We start from the raw sequence: 23,743 nt of genomic DNA on the forward strand, positions 1-23,743 counted from the left end.
CCCAAAGATGTACCCGATTTTATCGGTAGTTCTTTTTCAACCTCGGTTATGAGGGCCAACGTAAAGTCAACCACGAATTCTGCCAAGATTTGAGACTTGATGGCGGTTCAGAGTCGATACTCAATATCATACCCCATTGATTTCTACGACCCATTTGGCCAATCGACCCGAGCTCGGTTTTGTGCAAAATATTTCGAAGAGGATAAGTTGTTACAACACATACTGGATGACATTGAAAATATGGTTTTAGTTTCCTTGAGGCGCTTATTAAAGCAAGCGCTAATTTTTCTAAGTGTGGATAGCTAGTTTCGGCCTCACCTAAGGTCTGACTAACATAATAGACAGGGAATTGTGTACCTTGTTCTTCTCGGACCAGGACTCCTCTTACTGCTATCTCTGAGACTGCCAAGTAAATGTAAAGCTTTTCGTCCACTTTCATGGTATGAAGCAGCGGCGAGCTCGATAAATACCACTTTAGTTCTTCCAAGGCCTGCTGGGAGTCCATGCAAAATTGCTCTTCTTCTTAAGCAGCGAGAATAATCGTTGGCTCCTATCTGAAGATCTTAAAATGAATCGTCCTAGGGCGGCTATCCGCCCCATCAGCCTATGCACGACCTTTACATTATCCACTACCGTGATATCCTCGATAGCTTTGATTTTATCGCGGTTGATCTCGATTCCCCGATTGGACACCATGAAACCAAGAAACTTGCCCGAGCCAATCCCGAATGCACACTTTTCAGGGTTGAGCTTCATATTGTACTTCCTCAGTATATCGAAAGTCTCCTGCAAATGCTTTAAATGGTCTGCTCACAGGGACTTAACTAACATGTCATCAATTTAAACTTCCATTGATTTTCCTATTTGTTCTTCGAACATTCGGTTTACTAGGCGTTGATATGTTCCACCAGCATTTTTTAGACCGAATGGCATTACACTATAAAGGTAGTTACTGTACATGTGATAAACGAGGTCTTTTCCTAATCCTCTGGGTTCATATGTATCTGGTTATACCCGGAGTAGGCTTCGAGAAAACTGAGAGTCTCATGACCGGCCGTGGCATCGATCATACGATCAATATTAGGCAAACGAAAAGAATCTTTGGGGCATGCTTTATTCAGGTCTTTATAATCTACACACATTCTAAGTTTGTTTCCCTTCTTAGGGACTACCACTACGTTTGCTAACCATTCGTGATACTTTACTTCCCGAATGGATCATATTTTGACAAGTTTGGTTACCTCGTCCTTGATGAAGGCATGTTTGACCTCGGACTGGGGCCTTCTTTTTTGCTTCACCAGGCAAAATTTTGGGGTCCAGGCTCAGTTTGTGAGTGGTAATTTCTGGTGGGATCCCTGTCATATCGGGGTGGGACCAAGTAAATCAATCCATGTTAGCTTTAAGGAAATGAATAAGTTTTTTCCTGAGCTTTGGGGTTAGCCCCGTGCCTAGGTATACATTTCGTTCGGGCTGATGCTTGGCCAGTGTGACTTGGTCCAGCTTTTCGACCGTCGATTTGGTGGCGTTGGAGTCATCGGGAATTATGAAGGATCGAGGGATCCATTAGTCGTCATCCTCGTCGATCCCTTGCTTTTGTAATTTGGTCGAGGCCGATGTCTATGGTTGCTATTTGGCCTTCTACTTTCCCTTCGAGTCTGATCCCTTCATTGATGAGAGCGCCGATACTGGTATCACTTCATCGACTGCAAATATTTCCTTGGCGGTGGGTTGTTCCCCGTACACTTTTTTAACTCTCTCCGATGTCGGGAACTTCAAAACTTGGTGAAGGGTCGAGGGTACTACCCTTATGTTATGGATCCACGGCCTTCCTAGCAGAGCGTTGTACCTCATGTCACCCTCGATCACATGGAACTTTTTTTCTTGGATGGTCCCGGCCACACTCACTGGCAACGTAATTTAACTTTTGGTGGTTTCGCTTGCCATGCTGAAGCCGTTAAGTACTCAGGCTGCGGGCACAATTTGATCATGTAGGCCGAGCTGTTCTACGACCCTCGATCGAATAATGTTGGCTGAGCTACCTGGATCAATCAAACCACATTTAACTTGAATTTTATTTATAAGGACAGATAATACCAGTGCGTCATTGCGAGGTTGTAAGATCCCCTCTGCATCTTCGTCATTAAAAGACAAGGTCCCTTCCGGTACGTAGTCTCGAGTCTGCTTTTTCCTCGTGATCGACACCTTGGTGCGTTTGAATACGGCCCCCTGAGGAGTATTGACCCCTCCAACAATCACGTGGATCACGTGTTGCGGCTCTTATTACTCATTCTGTCTGTTTGAATCTCTGTTCTTGAAGTGGTTTTTAGCCCGATCGCTTAAGAATTCTCGAAGATTCCCTTTGTTAAACAAACGAGCTACCTTTTCCCTCAGCCGTCTGCAATCTTCTATTCTATAACCGTGGGTGCCATGATATTTGAACATTTGATTAGGATTTCTCTGGGCCGGATCAGTCTGCAGAGGTCGGGGCCACCTGGTGTCTTTGATGCGCCCAATGGCCGATACAATAACTGATGTATCAATGTTGAAGTTGTATTCCGATAGTCGTGGTGCTTCTTTGGGTTCAACATTTCTGTCAAAACTGCTCTTATTCATGAGCCCTCAAGAGCTTTGTCCTCGATCATTTCTTCTATCAATTCGAACGGGGTTGCGTCCAGGCCCGTTGTTTCTCCAATCTCCACCATATGACCGATATTGATCTCTGTTTGACCATGGTTCCCGGTCAATATCCCTTTTAACTCTGTCGATGGTCCTGTTTGGATAAATGGACCCGGAAGGGGCTCCCAACTGGTCATCCTCGACCCTAATATTTGACTGGTACCGATTGTGCACATCAGCCCAGGTTATAGTTAGATATTCGATCAAGTTCTGCTTTAACTATTGTGAGGCTACCGAACTTCATGTATTTAGGCCTTGAGTGAAAGCATGAACGACCCAATTGTCGACGACTGGGGGCAGATTCGTACGCTCCATTTGGAACCGAGATACGAACTCTCTGAGCATCTCGTTGTCTTTCTATTTTACTTTGAAGAGGTCCAACTTTCTAGTGTCGACCTTTATTGCTCCGACGTGTGCTTTGACGAAGGAATATGCGAGCATGGCAAAAAAATCAATGGAGTTAGGTGGAAAATTGTGGTACCATATCATCGCCCTCTTTGATAAAGTTTCTCCGAATTTCTTCAGCAGTACGGACTCAATCTCATCGTTCTCTAGATCATTCCCCTTTATTGCGCATATGTAAGAAGTGACATGCTCGTTGGGGTCAGTAGTTCCATTATACTTGGGAATTTCTGGCATGCGGAATTTCTTCGGAATGGGCTTAGGAGCTGCGCTCGGGTGGGAGGAGGGCTTTTGTACGAACTTCTTTGAATGCAAACCCTTCAAAATCGGTGGTGCCCCCAGAATTTGATTAACTCGGGAGTTATATGTTTCCACTTTTTTTGTCATTCGCTTCAATCTTCTTCTCCCCCAATTCATTTCGCTTTGTCAGCTCCTCGAACATTTTCAAGATAGCGGGGTCGGTCCCTGACTCATTCACATTTGACCTCATCGGCACTGGTTCAGCCCTGTGAACAACTTCCTATGATGGCTCGGGTTTGCCCCTACTCGGTGCATGGTTTTGTTTTTAAAGTGCTATTGCAACTTGTTGAGCCTGCAGCATTTCGAATATTATTCGAAGGCTGATTCCGCCTTCTTCGTCGCCCTATGCATTCTGACCAGCTGATCGAACGTCTCTGCGAATGCTATTTTCGGGCTCGATGCCCAAATTTGCATCCAGGGAAGCATGGGAACTAACATCGATGGGGTCTGCAAGTGGTATTCCCTCGAGTTCAACTGGAGGCACTTCATTTCCTAGGGCGGCTACGTTGTCATTTTTGCCATGAAAACCAAGACCATTGTCGATGTGTGTGGGTACTGCTTGAGAGTTCGACATATTGATCTTGGAATAAAAACGCTTACAAGAACAAGTGTTAAACAATGTGTGTTATGAAAATTAGCACCAGTCAATCACTATTATCCTTAGTCCCACGGTGGGAGCCAAACTTTTTACCCTTAAAATTGGATAACAATTAAATTTGTAAGTGGTTTTAAGGATATGTGATTTCACTTGGCACAAACTGAGAAATATAAGAATTGAAGTAAGAAATTAACTGTAAAATAAAGCAAACCAATGTAACGCGCAACTTTGGCCCTCGAGCTAGGTCGCCCTCGAACCAACTGAGTATATTATTGAAAAGGAAGAACTGAACAACTGAATAAGAGAGCTTAAGAGATAAAACGTAATATATTGCTTAGTTGTGTGTGTCCCCTTACAAAATGATTGGAATCCCTTTTATATAGTAGATGAGTTCTACATATGGTGCAATTCTAAATACAGAAGGAAATCTTCTGATTGGCTAATCAACCGGTCTTGACTTGATATATGCCAAGATCTCCGCCACAATTCTCGCCCGGTCACAGATTTATCAGCTTTCTTTTATTCGACCTAGCAGACTTCCTTTGATCTCACTTGATCCCTATCCTTCTCGGTCTCGACCTTAGCTGGTCTCGATCTCAATCGATCCCTCAATCACGAGCTAGGCAATATTTATTCATGTAACGATCCAATATAACTTGGAATTGAACCTCGGTCTGCCACCCCGATCTCGATTAACCATACAAAATCGGGCAAGTACGATTTTGACCGTATACAATAGGGTACGACTGCAAATCCCCCGGTTATTTTTCTATTGGGCCTCTTGAAATTTTCAATTGTGGGCTCATAATAACAACAAACAACAAAAATAAACCTAGTGTAATCTCACAAGTGAAGTAACTGAAAGCCCATAACAAAATTTCAAATTCCATATGCATCTTAGGCCATCTCTATCACGAAAATTCTATCGAGATAAAAGATAAAAGGGATCTTAAGATTTTTAGCCAATTGACAACAAAAAAAAATAAAAAAATCTCCCTAGTCGTAACAGTTTTTAGTTGTCCGTCATAGATATTCAATATATAATTATTATATAATAAGTGTAACATTATTATATAATATATGTACACTGATTATAAAATAATTATTGCATTAATTAGCATACCGGCTAAAATTTGTAAAAAATAAAAACTAGGAGTATTTTTTGTTGTGTGTTATAAATATATTATATTATAGATGTTTATTTACTCCGTTGTAAATAAGCTTCATGAAGAAATTTATCCATATGAGACTCCGCCGTAAATATGTTTATCTATTTAGTACTCTATTGGAAATAAGCCTCTTGGAGAAACTTATCATTTTGGTACTCCGTTATAGATAAACATAACCCCTGATAGAAGATTATCTATATCTGGTACAGTAGCAACTTACAAGCAGCTTGCAGTAGCAGCTTACACAGCAACTTACAAGCAGCTTACACAGCAACTTGCAGTAGTAGCTTACGCATCAGCTTCCTTTATTCTATAAATAGAAGAATTTTCAGTTTATTATGTACATAAGTTTGAAGTTTGAATAATATATCAGTTTCTCTCTATACTTGTCTTTACTTTATAGTTTTTATTTTATAACACGTTATCAACACGAGACTATGCCATCTCGAGCAAATACTTTGAAAGTATCAAAGGTACGGACTTTTTTTTTTCTAAATAATGTCAATTCTTTCTAAAATTGAATTTGTAGCCTTGGATATATCTGGCAAAAGCTACATTTCTTGGGTGCTTGATGCTGAAATTCATCTTGATGCGATGGGTGTGGCATACACCATCAAGGACAAAAATCAAGCATCAAACCAAGACCGTGCCAAAGCAATGATATTCCTACGACATCACCTTGATGAGGGCCTGAAAATGGAATATCTTACTGTTAAAGATCTAGTCATACTGTGAAATAATTTAAAAGATAGATATGACCACCTGAAGATGGTCGTTCTTCCACAGACACATTATGATTGGACTCATTTAAGGCTATAAGATTTTAAATATATCAGTGAGTATAATTCTGCTATGTTCATAATTATTTCCCAATTGAAATTATGTGGTGATAATATTACTGATCATGATATGTTGGAGAAAACTTTCACCACTTTTCATGCCTCGAATATGCTCATGCATCAGCAATATCGAGAGATGAGATTCAAAAAATATTCTGAACTTATCTCACATCTTCTTGTAGACGAGCAACATAATGGGCTATTAATGAAAAATCATGAAAGCCGACCTACTGGTTCTTGTCCATTCCCTGAAGTGAATGAGACGAACTTCCACCAAGCTAAGCGTGGAAGAGGACGTGGCCCCAGTCGTGATCATGGCCGTGATCGGGGAAGAAACTCTAATCATGGTAATAATAATGCACCAAAGAACCCTCCTCATCACCAGCAGTAGAAAAGAAAGGAACAAAAGCATGAAGCGGTACAAGCAGCAAAGTCAGAAAATGCATGCTATAGATGTGCAGGAAAAGGACACTGGTCACGTACCTGTCGTATGTCAAAGCACCTGATTGAGCTTTATCAAGCCTCCCTGAAGAAGGCAGAGAAAAATGTTGAAGCAAATTTTATTTCTGAAGATAATCTAGACTTCATGCATTTGGATGTAGCTGATTACTTTGCACTCCCAGAAGGAGAAACAAGTCATATGATCGGTGGTGAATATGTAGAAATGTAAATATTTTAATTTTGGTTGTTTGTCATAGATAGTATGGTTATGTAATTGTTGTACATAAATAAAAATTATACTTTGATAATGATGTTTACTATAACATATTTTATTTATTTTATTTTGAAGAATATGGATAATCCTCAAATTATGTTTGGATCAAAGACCAATCATGAAGATATTTGTGTAATTGATAGTGAAACAACTCATGCCATATTCAAGGATCAGAAATACTTTTCTTATTTGCATAAGGAAAAAGCAAATGTTTCAACAATTTTTGGTAATATAAGTTTGATTGAATGCTCTGGAAGAGCCATTATATTTATATCTAAGGGAACAAAACTTATAATAGAAAATGCATTATTCTCCTCCAAGTCCCGAAGAAACTTGTTGAGTTTTATAGATATCCGCCGAAATGGGTATCATGTTGAGACGACTGATGAAATGGATATGGAATATCTTTGTATTACAAAGAATGCTTCTGGCCAGAAGTGCATTGTAGAAAAGTTACCAACTTTATCTTCTGGCTTATACTATTCAAAGATTAGTACAGTTGAAGCACACTCTATCGTAAATCAGAAGTTTACTGATTCAAATATTTTTGTGTTTTGGAATGGCCGTTTGGGCCATCATGGATCAATAATGACGAGACGAATTACTAAAAATTCGAGTGGGTATCCATTAAAGAACCTGAAGATTCTTACAAATAATGAATTTTTTTGTGATGTTTGTTATCAAGGCAAAATAATCACTAGACCATCACCAATGAAGGTTGGCATTGAATCCCCTGCCTTTTTAGAACGTATACATGGGGATATATGTGGACTTATTCACCCACCAAGTGGATTGTTTAGATATTTTATGGTACTAATAGATGTATCTTCAAGATGGTCTCATGTGTGCCTACTATCATTTCGCAACCTGGCGTTTGCAAAGCTATTATCCCAAACAATTCGATTAAGGACACAATTCCCAGATTATCTTATAAAGGCTATTCGCCTTGATAATGCTGGAGAATTCTCATCTCAAGCTTTTGATGATTACTATCTATTAATTGGGATAAAAGTTGAACATCCTGTAACTTATGTTCATACTCAAAATGGCCTTGCAGAGTCATTTATTAAACGCTTGTAATTGATAACAAGATCACTACTTATAAAAACAAAAATGCCCACTACTGTTTGGGGCCACGCTATCTTGCATGCAACATCACTTATCCGTCTCAGACCGACATATTATAATAAATATTCTCCGTCACAATTAGTTTTTGGTCATGAACCAGATATTGCCCATCTACGAATTTTTGGATGTGCTGTATATGTGGCTATGTGCCAGTAGCACCACCACAACGCATTAAGATGGGCCCACAGAGAAGGTTAGGAATATATGTCGGGTTTGAATCATGCTCTATTATTCGCTATCTTGAACCATTGACGGAAAATTTATTTACTGCTCGATTTGCAGATTGTCGGTTTGATGAAACAAATTTCCCACAATTAGGGAGAGTAAAATACGCGATATAATTTTTTCCTTACTAAGTTTTTTCCCACAGAATTTTCCTTATAAGGTTTTTAGTGGGGCAACTAGCAATGCGTATTACTAAATATGTGTACTCTTTTTTCTTCACTAGGAATTTTTCCCACGGAGTTTTTTCTAGTAAGGTTTTAATGTGGCATATTATCTTTTAATGAACATCCAAGGGGGAGTGTTATAAATATATTATATTATGGATGATCATTTACTCTGTTGTAAATAAGCTTCCTGAAGAAGTTTATCCATATGAGACTCCGCCGTAAATATGTTTATCTATTTAGTACTCTATTGGAAATAAGCCTCCTGAAGAAGCTTATCATTTTGGTACTCCATTATGGATAAACATAACCCCCGATAGAAGATTATCTATATATGGTACAGTAGCAGCTTACACAGCAGCTTGCAGTAGCAGCTTATACAACAACTTGTAGTAGCAGCTTACGCAGCAGCTTACACAACAGCTTCCTTTCTTCTATAAATAGAGGAGTTTTAAGTTTATCATGTACATAAGTTAAAAATTTGAATAATATATTAATTTCTCTCTATACTTATCTTTACTCTATAGTTTTTATTTTATAACATTGTGGACCTTGTCGGGCTGCTGTGTGGTGTAAAAAACTAATTATAGGTGCTTTTGGTTGGCTGCGTAATGAGAAGATAACAAATAGTACAACATATATGTTTTGGTTTTATATAATATTTCCGTAATTAAATGTCCACTTTTTCCATGTATAACATAAAAATATGCATGACTAATTATTTTTTTAATCTGCAAAACTAATGCATTATTTGATTTTCGATGTTCAACTCTACATGATTAATACCAATCATAACTTATGCAAGATTAATATAGCATCCTTGTTCCTCGAAAATATTTTTTATTCCAAATATTCATATTTCGTGAAAGTCTTTTTCCCCTTTTAATAAAAAACAATATTTTTAAAACATATTCTTGCCAAGAAGATCAAAAGTGCCTCAAAATTAAAACTTTAGAAGATTTTTTTAACCTAACCCATGTACCATGACGGTTTATTGTATATTTTTACAAGATATTATTTCTACGTGAACTCGTAAAATATCACATGACATCAACTATACTTGTTTTTTTTTAACTTGCCAAAGTCTCCTATTTAAATTTAAAGAACAAAAAGAAGAAAGAAAAGAGAAAGAACAAGTTTAAGGAGTAAAGAAGATGAAAAGGGTAAGAAAAGAAAAGAGGTGGGAATAGCCACCATTTTCAATTTCCGCCAAGATTCTCTGCTCTCTCTCCCTCTCTCTCTCTCACACACACTTCACCAAATACCTCTTTCCACCAGTTTTGAGTGTTGACTACTGAGAGGTGGGAATAATTTTGAAGAATGGAGGCAGTAGTAGTGGACGCTGGTTCTAAATTACTCAAAGCTGGTTTTGCTGTTCCCGATCAATCTCCTTCTATGGTACTCTCCTCTTTTCCATACTTAAAAAAAAAAAACCCCACAAAAATATAGCTTAAGTTTGGAACTTTATACTGTTTTCTTGCTATTTTACCCCAATTTGTGTGAAAATTTTGAGTTTTACAATGGTATTACTCTATTACTACTCTGGAATCTATGGTACTAAACTATGAGAAAAACCCATAAGGATAGAGCTTCAAGATTGGAATTTTCTGCTATTTACTCAATTTGTATGAATTTTTTGGGTTTTAGGATAGTATAATGTAGGTATTGCTTTCTTTTTCTTTTTTTGGTAATATATGGTACTAATTCTTCAAAAGTATTTAAAAATGAAAACAGAAGAAAAGAGCTTCAAGTTTTGGAACTTTCTGCTATTTACTTGCTATTTTGCCCCATTTTGTGTGCTTTTGGGATTTACGATGGTAATACAGTATACTATTTGTTACTCTTTCCTTGCTTTGGTAATATATGGTACTAAACTTTAAGAAAACCCCATAAGAATAGAGCTTCAAGATCGGAACTTTCTGCTATTTACTTGCTATTTTACTTCCAATTTGGATGAATTTTGGGTTTTAAGATGGTATAATTTTAGTTATTGCTTTTTTTTTTTCTTCCTTTGGTAGTATATGGTACTAACCCTGCCAAAGTACAAGAAACCCCCATAAAAAAAGAACTTCAAAAATGGAACTTTTTGCTATTTACTTCCTATTTAATCCCAATTTGTGTGAATTCTTTGGTATTGAGATAGTAATACTGTAGTTATTGCTTATTTTATCCCGATTTTCTTGGTGCAAGCTGCATGAACACCATAATTATAAATAGTAGTAATACTGTAATTATTGCTTGTTTTTTTTGAACTACTTTGGGAATGTATGATTTAGGTAATACCGACCCAAATGAAACGCATTCCTGAAGATGATGAAGGTTCCTTGGTTGAGGAGGAGGATGATATCACTGTGGATCCCATTGAGAGAGGTTTTATTAAAGATTGGGATGCTATGGAAGACCTGTTGCACCATGTTCTTTATACTGGTCTTGGTTGGGAAATCGGAAATGAAGGCCAAATTTTGTTCACTGACCCACTTTGCACTCCCAAGGTGAGATTTATTTTTTAATTGACTTTCTCAGAGTTTCTGTAATTTCTTTTTTTTTTTTGTTTTTTTGGAGGGGGGGGGGCATTACCAAATTTTTTATAGAAATTAGTGAACTTTGAGTATACAACTCTGCTAGAAAGGCATGATTAGAAAATGATTTAAAGAATTGCATTCTGGGTAGCTTGAAATGCTAAACTCCTAATTACAACGTTTGGTGTAAGCCCATTATGTCAGTCTTGGTGGGCATGATTACCTTCACAACATGTGCTTGTGGACGGGACGGGCTATTCAAGGTGCACGGAAGTTGGTCCGGACCCCTGATTTTTTTCAAAACAGAAAGGGAATAGTATCTAAGAGAAGATGTTCTAGGTGACATGGTTTTCTGTAATTCAGTATATCTAGTCATGAAGCTTTAAAGAGGGGTTAATAATTTGTTTGGTTTGTAATGTTGAAGAAAATTCTTGGAATATGGAGAATCCAGTAAGTTATTAGAGCTGAATGCTAGATTTGGCTTATTGTTTTCAACTGCGACATCACATTGATGTCTTTACTGTGCATAGTAACTTGTACGAGAGTGTAATTAATATGTATCTCTGGCTTTGTGTTAACAGGCTGTTCGGGAACAATTGGTGCAATTGATGTTTGAAACGTTTAACATCTCGGGGTTTTATGCCTCTGAGCAGGCAGTATTGTCGCTTTATGCTGTTGGACGCATATCTGGCTGCACCGTTGATGTTGGTCATGGGAAAATTGGTAATCTACATTACCTTAAACTTTTCATCCTTCAATATCCGTTTATTTAAAAATTCTTTGCTTTTGCTCTTGTTTAGTTTCCCATTATCTGATTGGGCCGGGCCTATTTACATAGTCATTATGTAGCAATATTGTCTGCTTACGTTTGTTGCTATTTCCTTCAAGTTGAAATGTATAAGTGAAAAGAGACATAAAAGGCTTGAGAATGCGGTTATGATTGCACTATTGGTTGGAAAAACTTAGTACTGTAATACAGTTGGTTTTATTAGTTTCAAGCAAAAGGCAGGGTAATAATCCAGCCTGCGGTAGCTACGGTTAATATGCCCGTCAATATTCTGCATTTTCTTTGTCTATTTAGAGTTGAGCCTTTTTGAGCTGAAGCAATTACAGTTTATTCTGCTTTATGAAGAAAATTGTACTAATAGGCCTATAGCCCCTTAAACCTTGCTTCAGCCACATCACTTAGGGACAGCACCATATACAATAGAACACATGCATCCACAAAAAAAAGTGAATACACTAAGTCACTAACCTTAAATATGAGCTCCAGAAAAAGAAAAGCATAGGTCATGAAAGGTTTCAAGGTACTGCCTTTCCTCGATTGAGGTAATTTCACAAAGAACCCGTGCTTAGTGGTATTAGGGAGCACAAGGGTAGTTGCAATCTCCATTAATGAGAAGCATAACCGCAAGAAGAGTGTAAAGAAAGAGAGCAATGGATGTACAAAGGGAATTGCATCTAACAAGTTCGTCTTCCGGACAAAATAGGCGATACCTCCTTTGTCCCTGTTCTGCTGCACATGTTCACTTCGTGTTTCCACTGTTTCACCTTCTTTGGCCAAGTTCACCACTACCGCCCCAAAAATATATTCTAGATATATATTCAAGAGAAGAGTGTGTGCAACACTTGACACCTGGTGAACAGCACACCTCTCTAGAGCACGTTAATTCTCAGTGACCTTGAATACTTTATTCATCTTCTTGCATTTTGAAAATTTGGATTTGGGCTTCGATGAGGAGGATATTAGCTTGAAATGTTGTAATGTCACTCTTTTGCATATAAATGCTGCATTGTTCTTCCGTACATTTAGAGACTCCATCATTTGAGTTTTAGAGTATCGGAATATGAGAGCTCATAGTAACTCAATTTTGTTTTTTGAGAAAATATGAGCAGTAGGAGGAATAATTTTATCACTCATCGCTACCACCAGTTCATACAGGCTTGGCACCCGTTTGGTGCTTACGTTTTATAAGATTTATGTTACCTCATCCAAATAAATGGATAGAAAGAAAAGAAACTCGTAGCCTCTATTTAGTGGAATGAGCAGAATAAAGATGTTTTCTTTTCTTGCCTCAGATAAAGGAACTATGAGAATTGATTTTGCTCTGTTTGCTATCAGAAATATGAATTTTCCTTATTCTGCCTATAACAAATATTCAACTTCTTTATATGCGCTTCTTTACTTCTAGAAGTTGAACTGTTTGTATTTTATTTTTGGCAATTTGGCTTTGCTTTTTTTTGTTTTTTCTCCCTTCAGTGTTGATTTCTCACAGTTCTTCCTGCTGTCTTGTTTATGACCTTTTAGATATTGCACCTGTCATCGAGGGTGCTGTTCAGCACATAGCATCAAGAAGGTTGGAAATCGGGGGTTTGGATTTGACAAAGCTACTAGCGGATGAGCTTAGTAAATCAAATCCAACAGTGAAACTCAATATTTCTGATGTTGAAAAATTGAAAGAGCGCTATGCATGCTGTGCTGATGATGATATTGCGTATGAGAAGCTTCAACAATCATGCTTGGAAGAGAAACATACTCTGCCAGATGGACAGGTTTCCAAGCCCTACTTTTCAGCTTATAAGTCACCATAGTACAAAGTTGATTGTTTTACAATTCATTGTATTAAACATCTCTAATTTCTACGACTTCTTGTGGTTTCTTGAGGTAAATAGAACCGTTTGTTCTCAAACTGCTGAAAGAAATCCTTTATTCAATTTCTCTAAAGGACATTCAGAAATGGGGTCTTACCTTCAATGTGAATGATGATCCGTGAATACTGGAGAACTAAGCAAATATCTTAGGAAAAGGAACTAAAGGGCGTGTGTGAGATTTTGCACTCCACTAAACATTAGCTAGAAATTAATAGGAGTAAGGGAGTTGTATTTTTGGATCATGGTGTATTACAGTTTACTGGTTTTGATAAAGTTTTCTCCCGCCAGCCTTCGTTTATTCTTGTTCTGTCATCCTTATCTTGCTTGTAGAACTGTTGATGTTCGAATGGATCTCATTTCATTTTTTGTATTTTAGGTAATCACAATTGGAAAAGAAAGATACACAGTTGGAGAGGCATTGTTTCAACCATCTATATTGGATAACGATACTCATGGAATAGTCGAGCAGCTTGTTCATAGTATTTCGTCTGTGTCATCTGAAAATCACCGCCAGCTGCTAGAGAACACAGTGCTTTGTGGGGGCACTGCTACTATAACCGGTCAGTCTTCATCTCTGTGTTTACATGAATGTGACTGACAAATGTTCATATTTCTCTGTATTTCGGCATTTCTGTTTTGTTGCTAATTTTTTTTAGTTTTTCCTCGTTTTGTTGGTTTTTGTTATAAAGGCATTCTTCATTGATACCGGCTTCGCATGTTTGTTGGTTTTATCTCAAGTAGTTCAATTTTATTGGATGTTTGAAATGCTGGTTGTATGACAGTCAGTCCTTTTCTCGTTAGAATTAATGCGACCGTGAAGAGTAATATTCCTTTTTTATGTTCCGTTATTGGAATAAATTTTTGGCAAGCCTGCAATATTTATTTACTGTATATATTTGAGATTAAGTAATTTTCCACCAATTGCCTAAGCAGCTAGCTATGTCAATTTTGTCAGAGAATTTTTCTATAACATATCTATTGGACCATAAGTAGCAGTCAGAAGCAATAATTGTTTTCCACAAAATATCTTCTTCTTAGGAGAATGTCCTCGATCTTTTCCATCATAGAATTGGCTAGTGCTTCATATGCTTGAAGGCTACAGCAACTGTTTGACAAACACAGAGTGAAACATAAAGGCAATCTCAACATCTCCCTTCCCTTTCTCCCAAGTTGGAAGTTATGTCTACTCCTGTAATATTCTCGATGGATGCCAGCACAGTGATGACAAACAAAATATATTCAAATGCTGATGAGTATGCTATTGATCAGAGGGCCATTTCTCCGATTCAGATCCCGGCTCCAACACTCAGTGTGAATCTATCTGCTTCAGCATTGGTGGGTATGTTTGCATCAACACTCGTGCTTTTGGTCTGTGAAAGACTGCTTGTTGGATCAGTCGAGGAGTGCACCAGGTTGTCTAGACACCATAGTAGTTAAAAAATTAAAAAGAGTTGGTATTGACAAAATAATAAACAGCATAGATTTCTTTTGTAGTTATGTTTTTATCAATAACAACAAGAACAATAATAACAACAACAATAATGGTAACATGAGGTAGGCAGGTAGATCGGTATGGAGTTACGAGTATGACATTGAAGAGAATTTGTTCCTCCTCCCCCTCACTACATAGGCTAACATATATTGCAAATGAAGTTAAAAAGTTCATATAATGGTGTCTCAAATCTCAATGGTGTGATTAGACATTTCTCTTATCTTTTTGATTGTGTGATGAGTGTAAGGTGAAGAAGGGAATGGACTCAAAGACCCTCAGTCAGTCGATTGGCACAGATGGATTGGATATGCCTGAACTGCCTCCTTCCTTTTGAAGTTTGCACTGGCCATTTGTACAGTCTAGACTGTGTTGTTCCTTAGATGAAGTAGTAGTGTAATACATCTCATTTAAACTTGTATTATGCTTGGACCACGTGATAGTTGCTCATTCCTTGAATCCATTAGGAGTAAAGAAGCTTTCACTGATTGAAGCTCTACTGTTTTTCCTTATATTGCAGGAAACTGTTATAGCTGCTAACCTTTGTGTTCTTGTGATTGTAGGGTTTGAGGACCGGTTCCAAAGAGAAGCTACACTTTGCTCATCAGCAGTTCGTCCTTCGCTAGTAAAGGTATCTTATTGTTAATCTTTGATAGACAACTTAACATTCTTTTCACTTCTTGGCAGTGATCAAATGCTTCAAGCTGTATATGCTTGTTCGTTCTCCATGTCCATAAACCATTACCGCTTTTATGTTTCCATCATAAAAGCAGCCCATTATGGCAAACATAAGATTGTCAGCCCAAGTCATTGCGGAAACTCCAGGTGCGGAAACTCCAGGTTTCTGAATCAGGAGCTACCACTTTGCTTCTCTAATTAATAAGTGCTCGTTCATGAACGAAGACCTACCACCTTACTCACGATAGTTAAAAACCGGGGAGCAGATCATTGGAAGGATTAGTTGTTTGTTTTGTTTGATATGTAATGGCAGGATATCCTCCATTCATATCGCATCTCTTGCTCGTCACTTTTGCTTGTAGTTACTAAAGTTTCCTTTATTTTCTGATATTCTTACAGGCTCCAGAATATATGCCAGAGAACTTGACTTCATATTCAGCATGGATCGGTGGTGCTATACTTGCCAAAGTTGTCTTCCCTCAAAACCAGCACATAACTAAGGCAGATTACGACGAGAGTGGACCTTCTGTTGTTCATCGAAAATGCTTCTAATACTAGCCGACACATTTGTATTTTTTAAGTCGTAGTCACTTGTACTCTTTTGCTAGAAAGGTAGTTTGATCAACTTCTTGCTCATTTTAAAATGCAGTTTTGTACATCAACTCACCACCTAGTGGTTTTCAGATTTCTTATTTAAACTAAGAGGTTTACTTCAGTGGATATCTGACTTTATGCTCATAATACCTTGGTTACTTGCAAATTGTAAGAGTTGGGAATTCAAGTTTCCGTCCTCCCAAATATATATATATATGTGTGTGTGTGTGTGTGACTTATAGCCTATTTGTCCAAGCTACAAAATCAGTTTATTTTGACAAGTGTTGTTTTTCAAAAGTATTTTTCTCAGAAGTATTTTTGGCTAGAAGTAGTTTGTGTTTGGCTAATTAATTTGAAAAACACTTCTGAGCATCAATTAGTATTTGGCCAAGCTTTTAAAAACTGCTATTAAATATATTTTTTTCAGAAGTGTTTTTGGAAAGAAGCTAATTTTTTATGCTTCTTCAAAATTGCTTCTGCTTCTTTTTCTTTCAAAAGCTTGACCAAACACTTCCAACTTTGGAAAAAAAGTGCTCTAGGATTAGAGAAGATTGGCCAAACATACTATTAGTTTCAGTACACAAACCACGTTGGAGTGCGATAAGATAATTGAGATCTATTCACTCTTAACGAGATATTTTGGATTCTAGTCTTGACAATGGACTTAATTTTACTTTCATGAAGTATCTTTTTTTTTTTTAAAAAAAAGAAAAGAAAAGAAAAAAACTTCTAAGTACAATAGATACGATCAAAAGATTCTAATAAAATTAGTCATCTGGTGATTGATTATCTGATTATCTTGATTATCACTTTCGTCATCAGACGGCATTGTCATGACATCTTCAAGTTCTTTGTCCTCTGATTGCTTTTCTTCTGCCCCTTGATTTTTTCTATCTGATCTAACCCAATCTTTAAAACATACTAGCATTTCCAATATCGGCCCAATCAATGAATGGTTGTTGTCTTTGATTTGCATGCTTTCTTGACTAAAAGCGCCTTCTGATGCTATAGTTGAAACTGGAACACTTAGCACATCCCGAGCCATTTTGGAAAGAACGGGAAATTCTTTTGAGTTATCCTTCCACCATCGCAAAATGTCAATGTTAGAATATCGATCTTCCGTGCCCAGCTTCAAATAAAAATTAAGCTCATTAAAATCGATTCGAGATTGACGTTGTACAGCGGCAATTTCATCCCAAAGAGTACTACTACTAAAGCTTGCTGTACCACCCATTTTTTCAGAAGAGTTGGTAGAATTAGAGGTAGAAATATTTGGTTTAGCACTATATATTAATTTATGATAATAATCATATAATGCAGAAACGTTTGAAAATATACTAGATTTAGCAGTTTCCAAATCTGGTTTTTCTCCCTCAGCAATTTCTAAATGTTCATATAATACTCTTGTTAATTCTTCCGCATAATGTAATTTTATACAGGGATTTAATACACCACCAATTTGAAAAATAGGTAGAATAGGAAATATATATGTTTTAATTTTTTCCTTCATCGCAATAATAACGTCTCTATAAGTTTCATTATCCTTAAATTTAAAGAGTAAATAAGCAATATCAGCTATATAAAGTAAAATATTATCAACACTAGGACAACAACTGCCACAAAATTTTAGAGTAGCTTGATAAAGTTTTGATAATAATCTAACAATATCTTTAACAACCTCCCAATCTAAATCAATTAAAAAATTAGCAGAATTTTCAATATATTTATTATATGTAGCAGATATAGGCTCTCTATATTTATATGCAATATTTAACATGATATATAAAGAATCTCACATCGTGACAATTTCTACAGGTATTGTTCTTGGTCTAAGGTTATTTTCTATACACTTTCTCCTAAATTCCCTAATTCTAGTTGTTGAATTACTTCGAAAAATAAATGCAATCGCTCCTCTAATTTTGGTAATATAAGAATCAAAAAAATTAAGGCTATCACGTACAATTAAATTAAAAATATCACATACGCATCTAACATGAAAATTATCATTTAAAAGAGGTACACATTGTATTTTTAAAGTTGAAATAATATCGATAATGTTTGAAGCGTTATTATTAAACGAAATACACATAATTTTATTATTAAGACCATAGTACGTTAAAATATCCCGAATAGTTGCACAAATAGAAGGATAATTGTGTTTATCTTCAATATAGTGATAAGCTATAATACGTTTTTGCATTACCCAATCAGAATTTATCCAATAACATATTATTGTTAAATAATCTAAGTGGTGAACATCACGACTAATATCAAATGTAAGAGAAACTCTACAATTAAGTTTCGAAAATAAAGAGCGTAAATACTGTTGATATTCTCTATAAAATTTCAGAACATCGTTTCTACAGGTAGCTCTAGGAATACCAGTAAAGCAAGAATTATTATCTACTCCATTAATATAAGTAATAAAACCTTTAGAAAAAGTAAAGTTAAAAGGTAAACAGTCACTAGCTATCGATTTTGTTATTTCTTTCTTCTTACCGTAATTAAATAATTTTTCAAATGGGTTAATTATTTGTTTTCTACCGGTAGCCTCAAATTGCATTTTCCATTGTGAATATGTTTCATTATTATATTGTGAAGAATCATCTTCAGAATTATGAGAAGATTGTTGATTAACAGAACTACTACTACTAACTGGTGTTTTACCTTTATTCTTACCCTTTTCCTTACCAAACATACGTTTATTTGAAGCCATAACCCAAATAAAATAACAAAAACTAAAAATTCAAAGATAAAGAAACAAATATGAGAGTTAAATACAAAAGTAGTAAAGTAATAGTTGGAACGAATGTACCAAAACAGAAAGAAATATAACCATAAATTGTTAAAGCTCGCTCACGCTAACTTCAAACACCGAAAAATAATTGAAAAGTTTGGTTGTGAGACGAGAGAAATATTAATCGACAGCTCTGAATATTGTTGAGTCTTAACAGCAACAGTTTATGAGACAGAAAAGAGAATTTAGAGAGAATGAGAGATTGTTGTGAGGAAAAATATAGAGTTAAAGGTATTTATAGTTGGAATTTGGAGCTAAAATGAAATATTTCAAAAGTAAATGGTAAAATAAAATATAACCGTTTTGGGCCGTTGCCCAACGGCTAGTAGGCCTAAAAAGAGAAAATTTGGTGGGTTAATGTGCCGGGCCTGTCGGGCTCTTAGTGGGCTGGCCCGGTCCCGGTATCGGTTCCGGGCTAGGGATAAAATTGGAAATTAACAACTTAGGGTTTTATTAGTAACCCCATTTATACATTACTGCTTCTTTCTTTCTCTCGTCTTTGGCAGCAGCACAGCAACAACAAACCCTAACCCGAAGACCCAATCATGGTAATAGTTACTCTTATTTTTTGTTTTAACTTTTCTTGTTATGTGTACATTTGCTAGGGATTCTTGATTATATTAGTAGAAAGGGGTGGTTTTTATGGGGTAGAAAATGGATCTTTGGAGTTGGGTATTGTTAATTATTATATATAAATATTTAATTAATTTAGATTGGTAGTTTATTTGTGGGTTAATGGTAGTTAAGTGATTTTGTGTTAAGGTTTTTGGATATATATAAGTATAATGTAATGGTTATATCAGGGCTTGTGTTGGAGATTTTAGCTGTTAGTAATTAATTGATTTTGTTGTGTTAAGGTTTTTGGATATTAGAAGTATAATGCAATGGTTATATGTGCTTTTTCTTGTTCTGTTACAGCCTATAATTAGATAAATGAGAAATCATGTTTTCTTTTCGCCTTGTCCTAGATAGATTATTTGAGAATATGTTTTAGACATGTTAGCACTTTGAAAGTAGGTAGGAGTGCTTTTAACAGAGATTTATACTTTTAGAAGATATAGATAACTTGTAGAACTTTTTCTTTGTATTTGCATATAATATTGGCTCGAGATGAGTTTCATTATAGAGTAACAGGATCAGTGAGGGGTCATATAGCTGACCCCAACTTGTTTATGATTAAGTCGTTGTAATTGTTGTTGTTGTCCGAGATACATTAGTTCTTACTCATTAGGCAGACAAACATGTCATTACCATTTGATTTGTTGAGATTGTGTATCCTAACTTGCTTAGGAGTAATTGGTGCATTTTTTATATCGTTGCGTGAGAGAGAATGTTTAACTGAACCGTTCTTATAGATTAGTTCCTACTTGTTAGACAGGCAAACATTTCATTACCAGTTAATTTGTTGAGAATCTGTATCGGAACTTGTTTAAGACTACTTTGTGCATTTTTTTAATCCTTGTATTAGAGAGTGAATGTTTTAACTGAATAATTTTTTTCAGCCGAAGCAAATCCACGAAATCAAGGATTTCCTTCTCACAGCAAGGAGGAAGGATGCACGATCCGTCAAGATAAAGAAGAACAAGGATATGGTCAAGTTCAAGGTTCGTTGCTCCAAGTACCTCTACACACTCTGTGTGTCCGACTTTGAGAAGGCCGACAAGTTGAAGCAGTCACTTCCCCCAGGTATATACTTATTTATCTCAGTGCTTACATTTTAGTTACCTTCTTCCATTTGGTAAGTTTATCTGCTCTATTGTTACTGAGTTTGCGTAGTTTAGTGAAGTACATGAATCTAATGGTTTGAATACGTTTTGATTTGTAGGTTTGAGCGTGCAAGATCTTTGAAGATGGAAGGCTTGATGTTTTTTCCTTAGATTGTGATTAGGTACTGGAAAATTTTAAGAACTTGTTTCTTTATCATTTCTTGTCCTGTCGAAGTCTAAAGTTTTGATCAATTTTAGATATTGCACTGCTGTTTCTCTTGTCCGCTTTGACTTTATTGTGAGCCCTTATATGGTGTTAACAGAATTTTGATGGTAGGATGCCAAATTTGGTTTATTTGGGTATTCTCAATTTCCTTTGATTAGTACTAGTATCCTTAAATTATCCAAATACAAGGAATGTAAGCTTTTCTTCTTTCAAAAAAATATATAAGTTGGATCTTATACCAAATCATGTCTTTTTTATAACGGCGGTCGAATGTTAAAATTGTCTAATACTTGGAAGAAAGAATGATCTCATGTCGAATGAAAATTTGAGATTTTAAATGGATTCTAGAAGTACTAGCTCATTTAATCAAAAACTCAATTCCATTTTTGTTAAATATTATTCAATGACAGTTTCATATTCTGTGTTACATAATACATTTCAATAATAACAAACCTAGTGTATTCCTATAAGTGGGGTTTTGAAAGGGTAATGTATACGCAGATTTTGTCCGTACCTGGTTAGAGTGACTTTTCCTACATAGCTCTAGGAGTAGTGAAAATAAATCTAGTACTCGTCCTAGATTGACACTTTATATAGGGCCTAGTTTCTTGTTTTTGTTTTTGCCTTTGTAACTAGGCCTCCTGTAACTATGCATCTTCTTGATGCTTTTTTAATGGAACACCTTACTTCGTCAAAAAAAATAAATAAAGCAACAAACATTAGTAACAACAATATAATAGATTAACAATCTTGATGCTTTTTTAATGGAACACTTCATCAAAAAAATAAATAAAGCAACAAACAATAGTAACAACAATATAATAGAGTAACAAAAGCAAAAGACACAACATGTAAAGAACGTATAGTACTAGTGCGACAAGTGAGGGTATATACTTAATACATCTCAGTCCGGACAAGAACATTAATCCACTGCAAATTACCTCTCTTTGTTTTGACCATATAATTGATTGGTTATGATAACATAAAAAGGCAGCTCGGTGCACTAAGCTCCTGCTAAGCACGAGGTTCGGGGAAGGATAATTGGACTTACCAATAATAGGTAGATTCAATATATTGGTAAGTGCTTGAGCTATGAAAATGAAGACACACAGCAAGTTCTTCATCAAATTCCTCAAGAATACCATTATCTTGGCCACTATCAAAATCACAGAGCATATGGAATAACTTATCTGCCAAATTGTAACGTAGAATGGCCATTTCAGGAATATGCAAAACCAAGAAAGTATCCTCCTCTTTCTCTCCTCTTACAACATTAACCACAGCCATGGCATAGTAATGAAAATCTGTTGGCTCAAGGTAACGTCGAATTATCCTAGGATATGCTAACACAACATCTTCAACATTCACTTCGTATTTCAAGAACCACTCAGTACCATCATTTTTCATCTCGTAAATATTGTACAAAGTTAGTTTCTGGTGACTCACTTGTATTAAGTGCAAATGGCCATAAGACTCTCCAAAATAGACAATCCTATGATCCTCTTTATCCCACTCTTGTCCATCAAAGCAATTAGGCATAGGAAATTCTTCAAACTTCTCTTGTTCCAAATTGAAACGTTTGTTACATGACACATAAATGGCTCCATTCCAGTAAACTAGTCCATGTCTGAAACTTATATCGTAACGTTTAGGGAAAGATGGACCAGAAACTCTCCATTTCTTAGTTTCAGATGAGTAAATCTCAATCTGGTTCTCAGGTTCCAGTTCAGATATTCGGAGACAGATGACTTTGTAATGAGGCGATTTCCACGGATCAAAGGCTAAACTCATCCCTATAACATCTCCTCCTGGTCTAGGAAGTGTGATGAATTGTTGAGTAGTCGGGTTGAATATATAGTAATCCTCATTAAATGTGAATCGATTATGTTTGGTAGAGCAAAGCAAAAGTCCATTGCAAGACTGCATAATAAAGATTTTAGGAGAGTCATGTTGTAGAAAAGGGAACTTTAGGAATGGTGCTGGAATTGGATTTTCTAAGTTAAAAGACACAAATTTGTGAAAAGGGTTGGTTAAAAATGAAGAATGGTACAAGAAAATGCCACGAGCAGAGCTGAAACGGGGAATTCTGAGGCGTGTGAAGTGAGGACTAGAGATTAAAGAATGCCATTTTTTCGATATGCATTTGCATTGGACGAGTGATTTTACAGGCAGATGTAGGAGGATTTCTGTCAATAGTTCTTCATTTGAGAAAACTATATTTGCAGAAAATTTGGAAGGACTAATTATGATATTCTTTTTGCTTTTTTGCATTCTGATACTATGTATAGAAATTTGGAATATGAAGAGGAATAAGGAGTGTTTGTCTAGAGAAAGTATCTTGGTTTGAAACATTTGGAATTGCAATGGTCATTTTTATAAAAGCTGGTTTTCTGCAAACTTTAAGCTTGCCGAGAACGTTTCCTTTGACATTCTTTATTTTGTTTAGTTGTTGGATTTTAGTTTGATTCCTCAAATGCAATTTAATATGCAACCGAAAAGTCAATGCAATGGTTTTCTACACATGCTTAGAAGTTGTGGAGTTGATTTAGCTAGTTCATTTTTAAACTTTAGTTTAATACTTTTCAATTATAAGGGTAAGTGCAGAAATGGGGGCATATAAAGAATTAAAAGTAGAGATGGACTGCCTACTCGCTGTCATTATTGAAGATTGCAAATATTTTTGTTGGAGGTTAACAAATCCACTATTGTACATATTTCGAGAGAATAAGATTAATTACAGATATGTTGAAAAAAATACTATCAAACAAAGGGTTAATAATACAAAAACTAATACATATAGTATTATTTTTCCTAATACATCCTCTAAAAGGCAGAGAAAGAGAAAGATTCCTTCTTGGTCTTGCAC

At 36.1% G+C, this 23,743-nt stretch overlaps 2 protein-coding genes across 3 annotated transcripts; one reads left to right on the forward strand and one right to left on the reverse strand.

The window, feature by feature from the left end:
- Nucleotides 1–9,342: 9,342 nt before the first annotated feature.
- LOC107767424 (actin-related protein 7) lies at nt 9,343–16,274 on the forward strand. Of its 2 annotated transcripts, XM_016586434.2 has the most exons (7): nt 9,343–9,614; nt 10,493–10,708; nt 11,317–11,458; nt 13,044–13,288; nt 13,764–13,947; nt 15,440–15,507; nt 15,954–16,274. In XM_016586434.2, the coding sequence occupies exons 1-7, from the start codon at nt 9,537–9,539 to the stop codon at nt 16,104–16,106; spliced, it is 1,086 nt and encodes a 361-aa protein (XP_016441920.1). In that variant the 5' UTR covers nt 9,343–9,536; the 3' UTR covers nt 16,107–16,274. The 2 variants fall into 2 exon arrangements, with proteins under 2 accessions (XP_016441920.1, XP_075084568.1); XM_075228467.1 differs by lacking the exons at nt 15,440–15,507; nt 15,954–16,274 and adding an exon at nt 14,426–14,579.
- A 5,650-nt stretch (nt 16,275–21,924) lies between these two features.
- Nucleotides 21,925–22,919, reverse strand: LOC107767426 (F-box protein At5g07610-like). The gene has a single exon (XM_016586436.2). It carries the CDS (start codon nt 22,801–22,803, stop codon nt 21,925–21,927), a length of 879 nt encoding a protein of 292 aa, XP_016441922.2. The 5' UTR covers nt 22,804–22,919.
- Between the last annotated feature and the right edge of the window lie 824 nt (nt 22,920–23,743).

This window comes from Nicotiana tabacum, chromosome 13 (assembly GCF_000715075.1).
Source record: "Nicotiana tabacum cultivar K326 chromosome 13, ASM71507v2, whole genome shotgun sequence".
Taxonomy (NCBI): Eukaryota; Viridiplantae; Streptophyta; class Magnoliopsida; order Solanales; family Solanaceae; genus Nicotiana; species Nicotiana tabacum.

Bases quoted from the DNA above. Each gene is read 5' to 3' on its own strand.
- LOC107767424 (XM_016586434.2), top strand. From the start codon at position 9,537: ATGGAGGCAGTAGTAGTGGACGCTGGTTCTAAATTACTCAAAGCTGGT. The intron at 10,709-11,316 runs GTGAGATTTATT...TTGTGTTAACAG, and splicing joins ACCCACTTTGCACTCCCAAG to GCTGTTCGGGAACAATTGGT. The intron at 11,459-13,043 runs GTAATCTACATT...ATGACCTTTTAG, and splicing joins TGTTGGTCATGGGAAAATTG to ATATTGCACCTGTCATCGAG.
- LOC107767426 (XM_016586436.2), bottom strand. From the start codon at position 22,803: ATGCAGTCTTGCAATGGACTTTTGCTTTGCTCTACCAAACATAATCGA.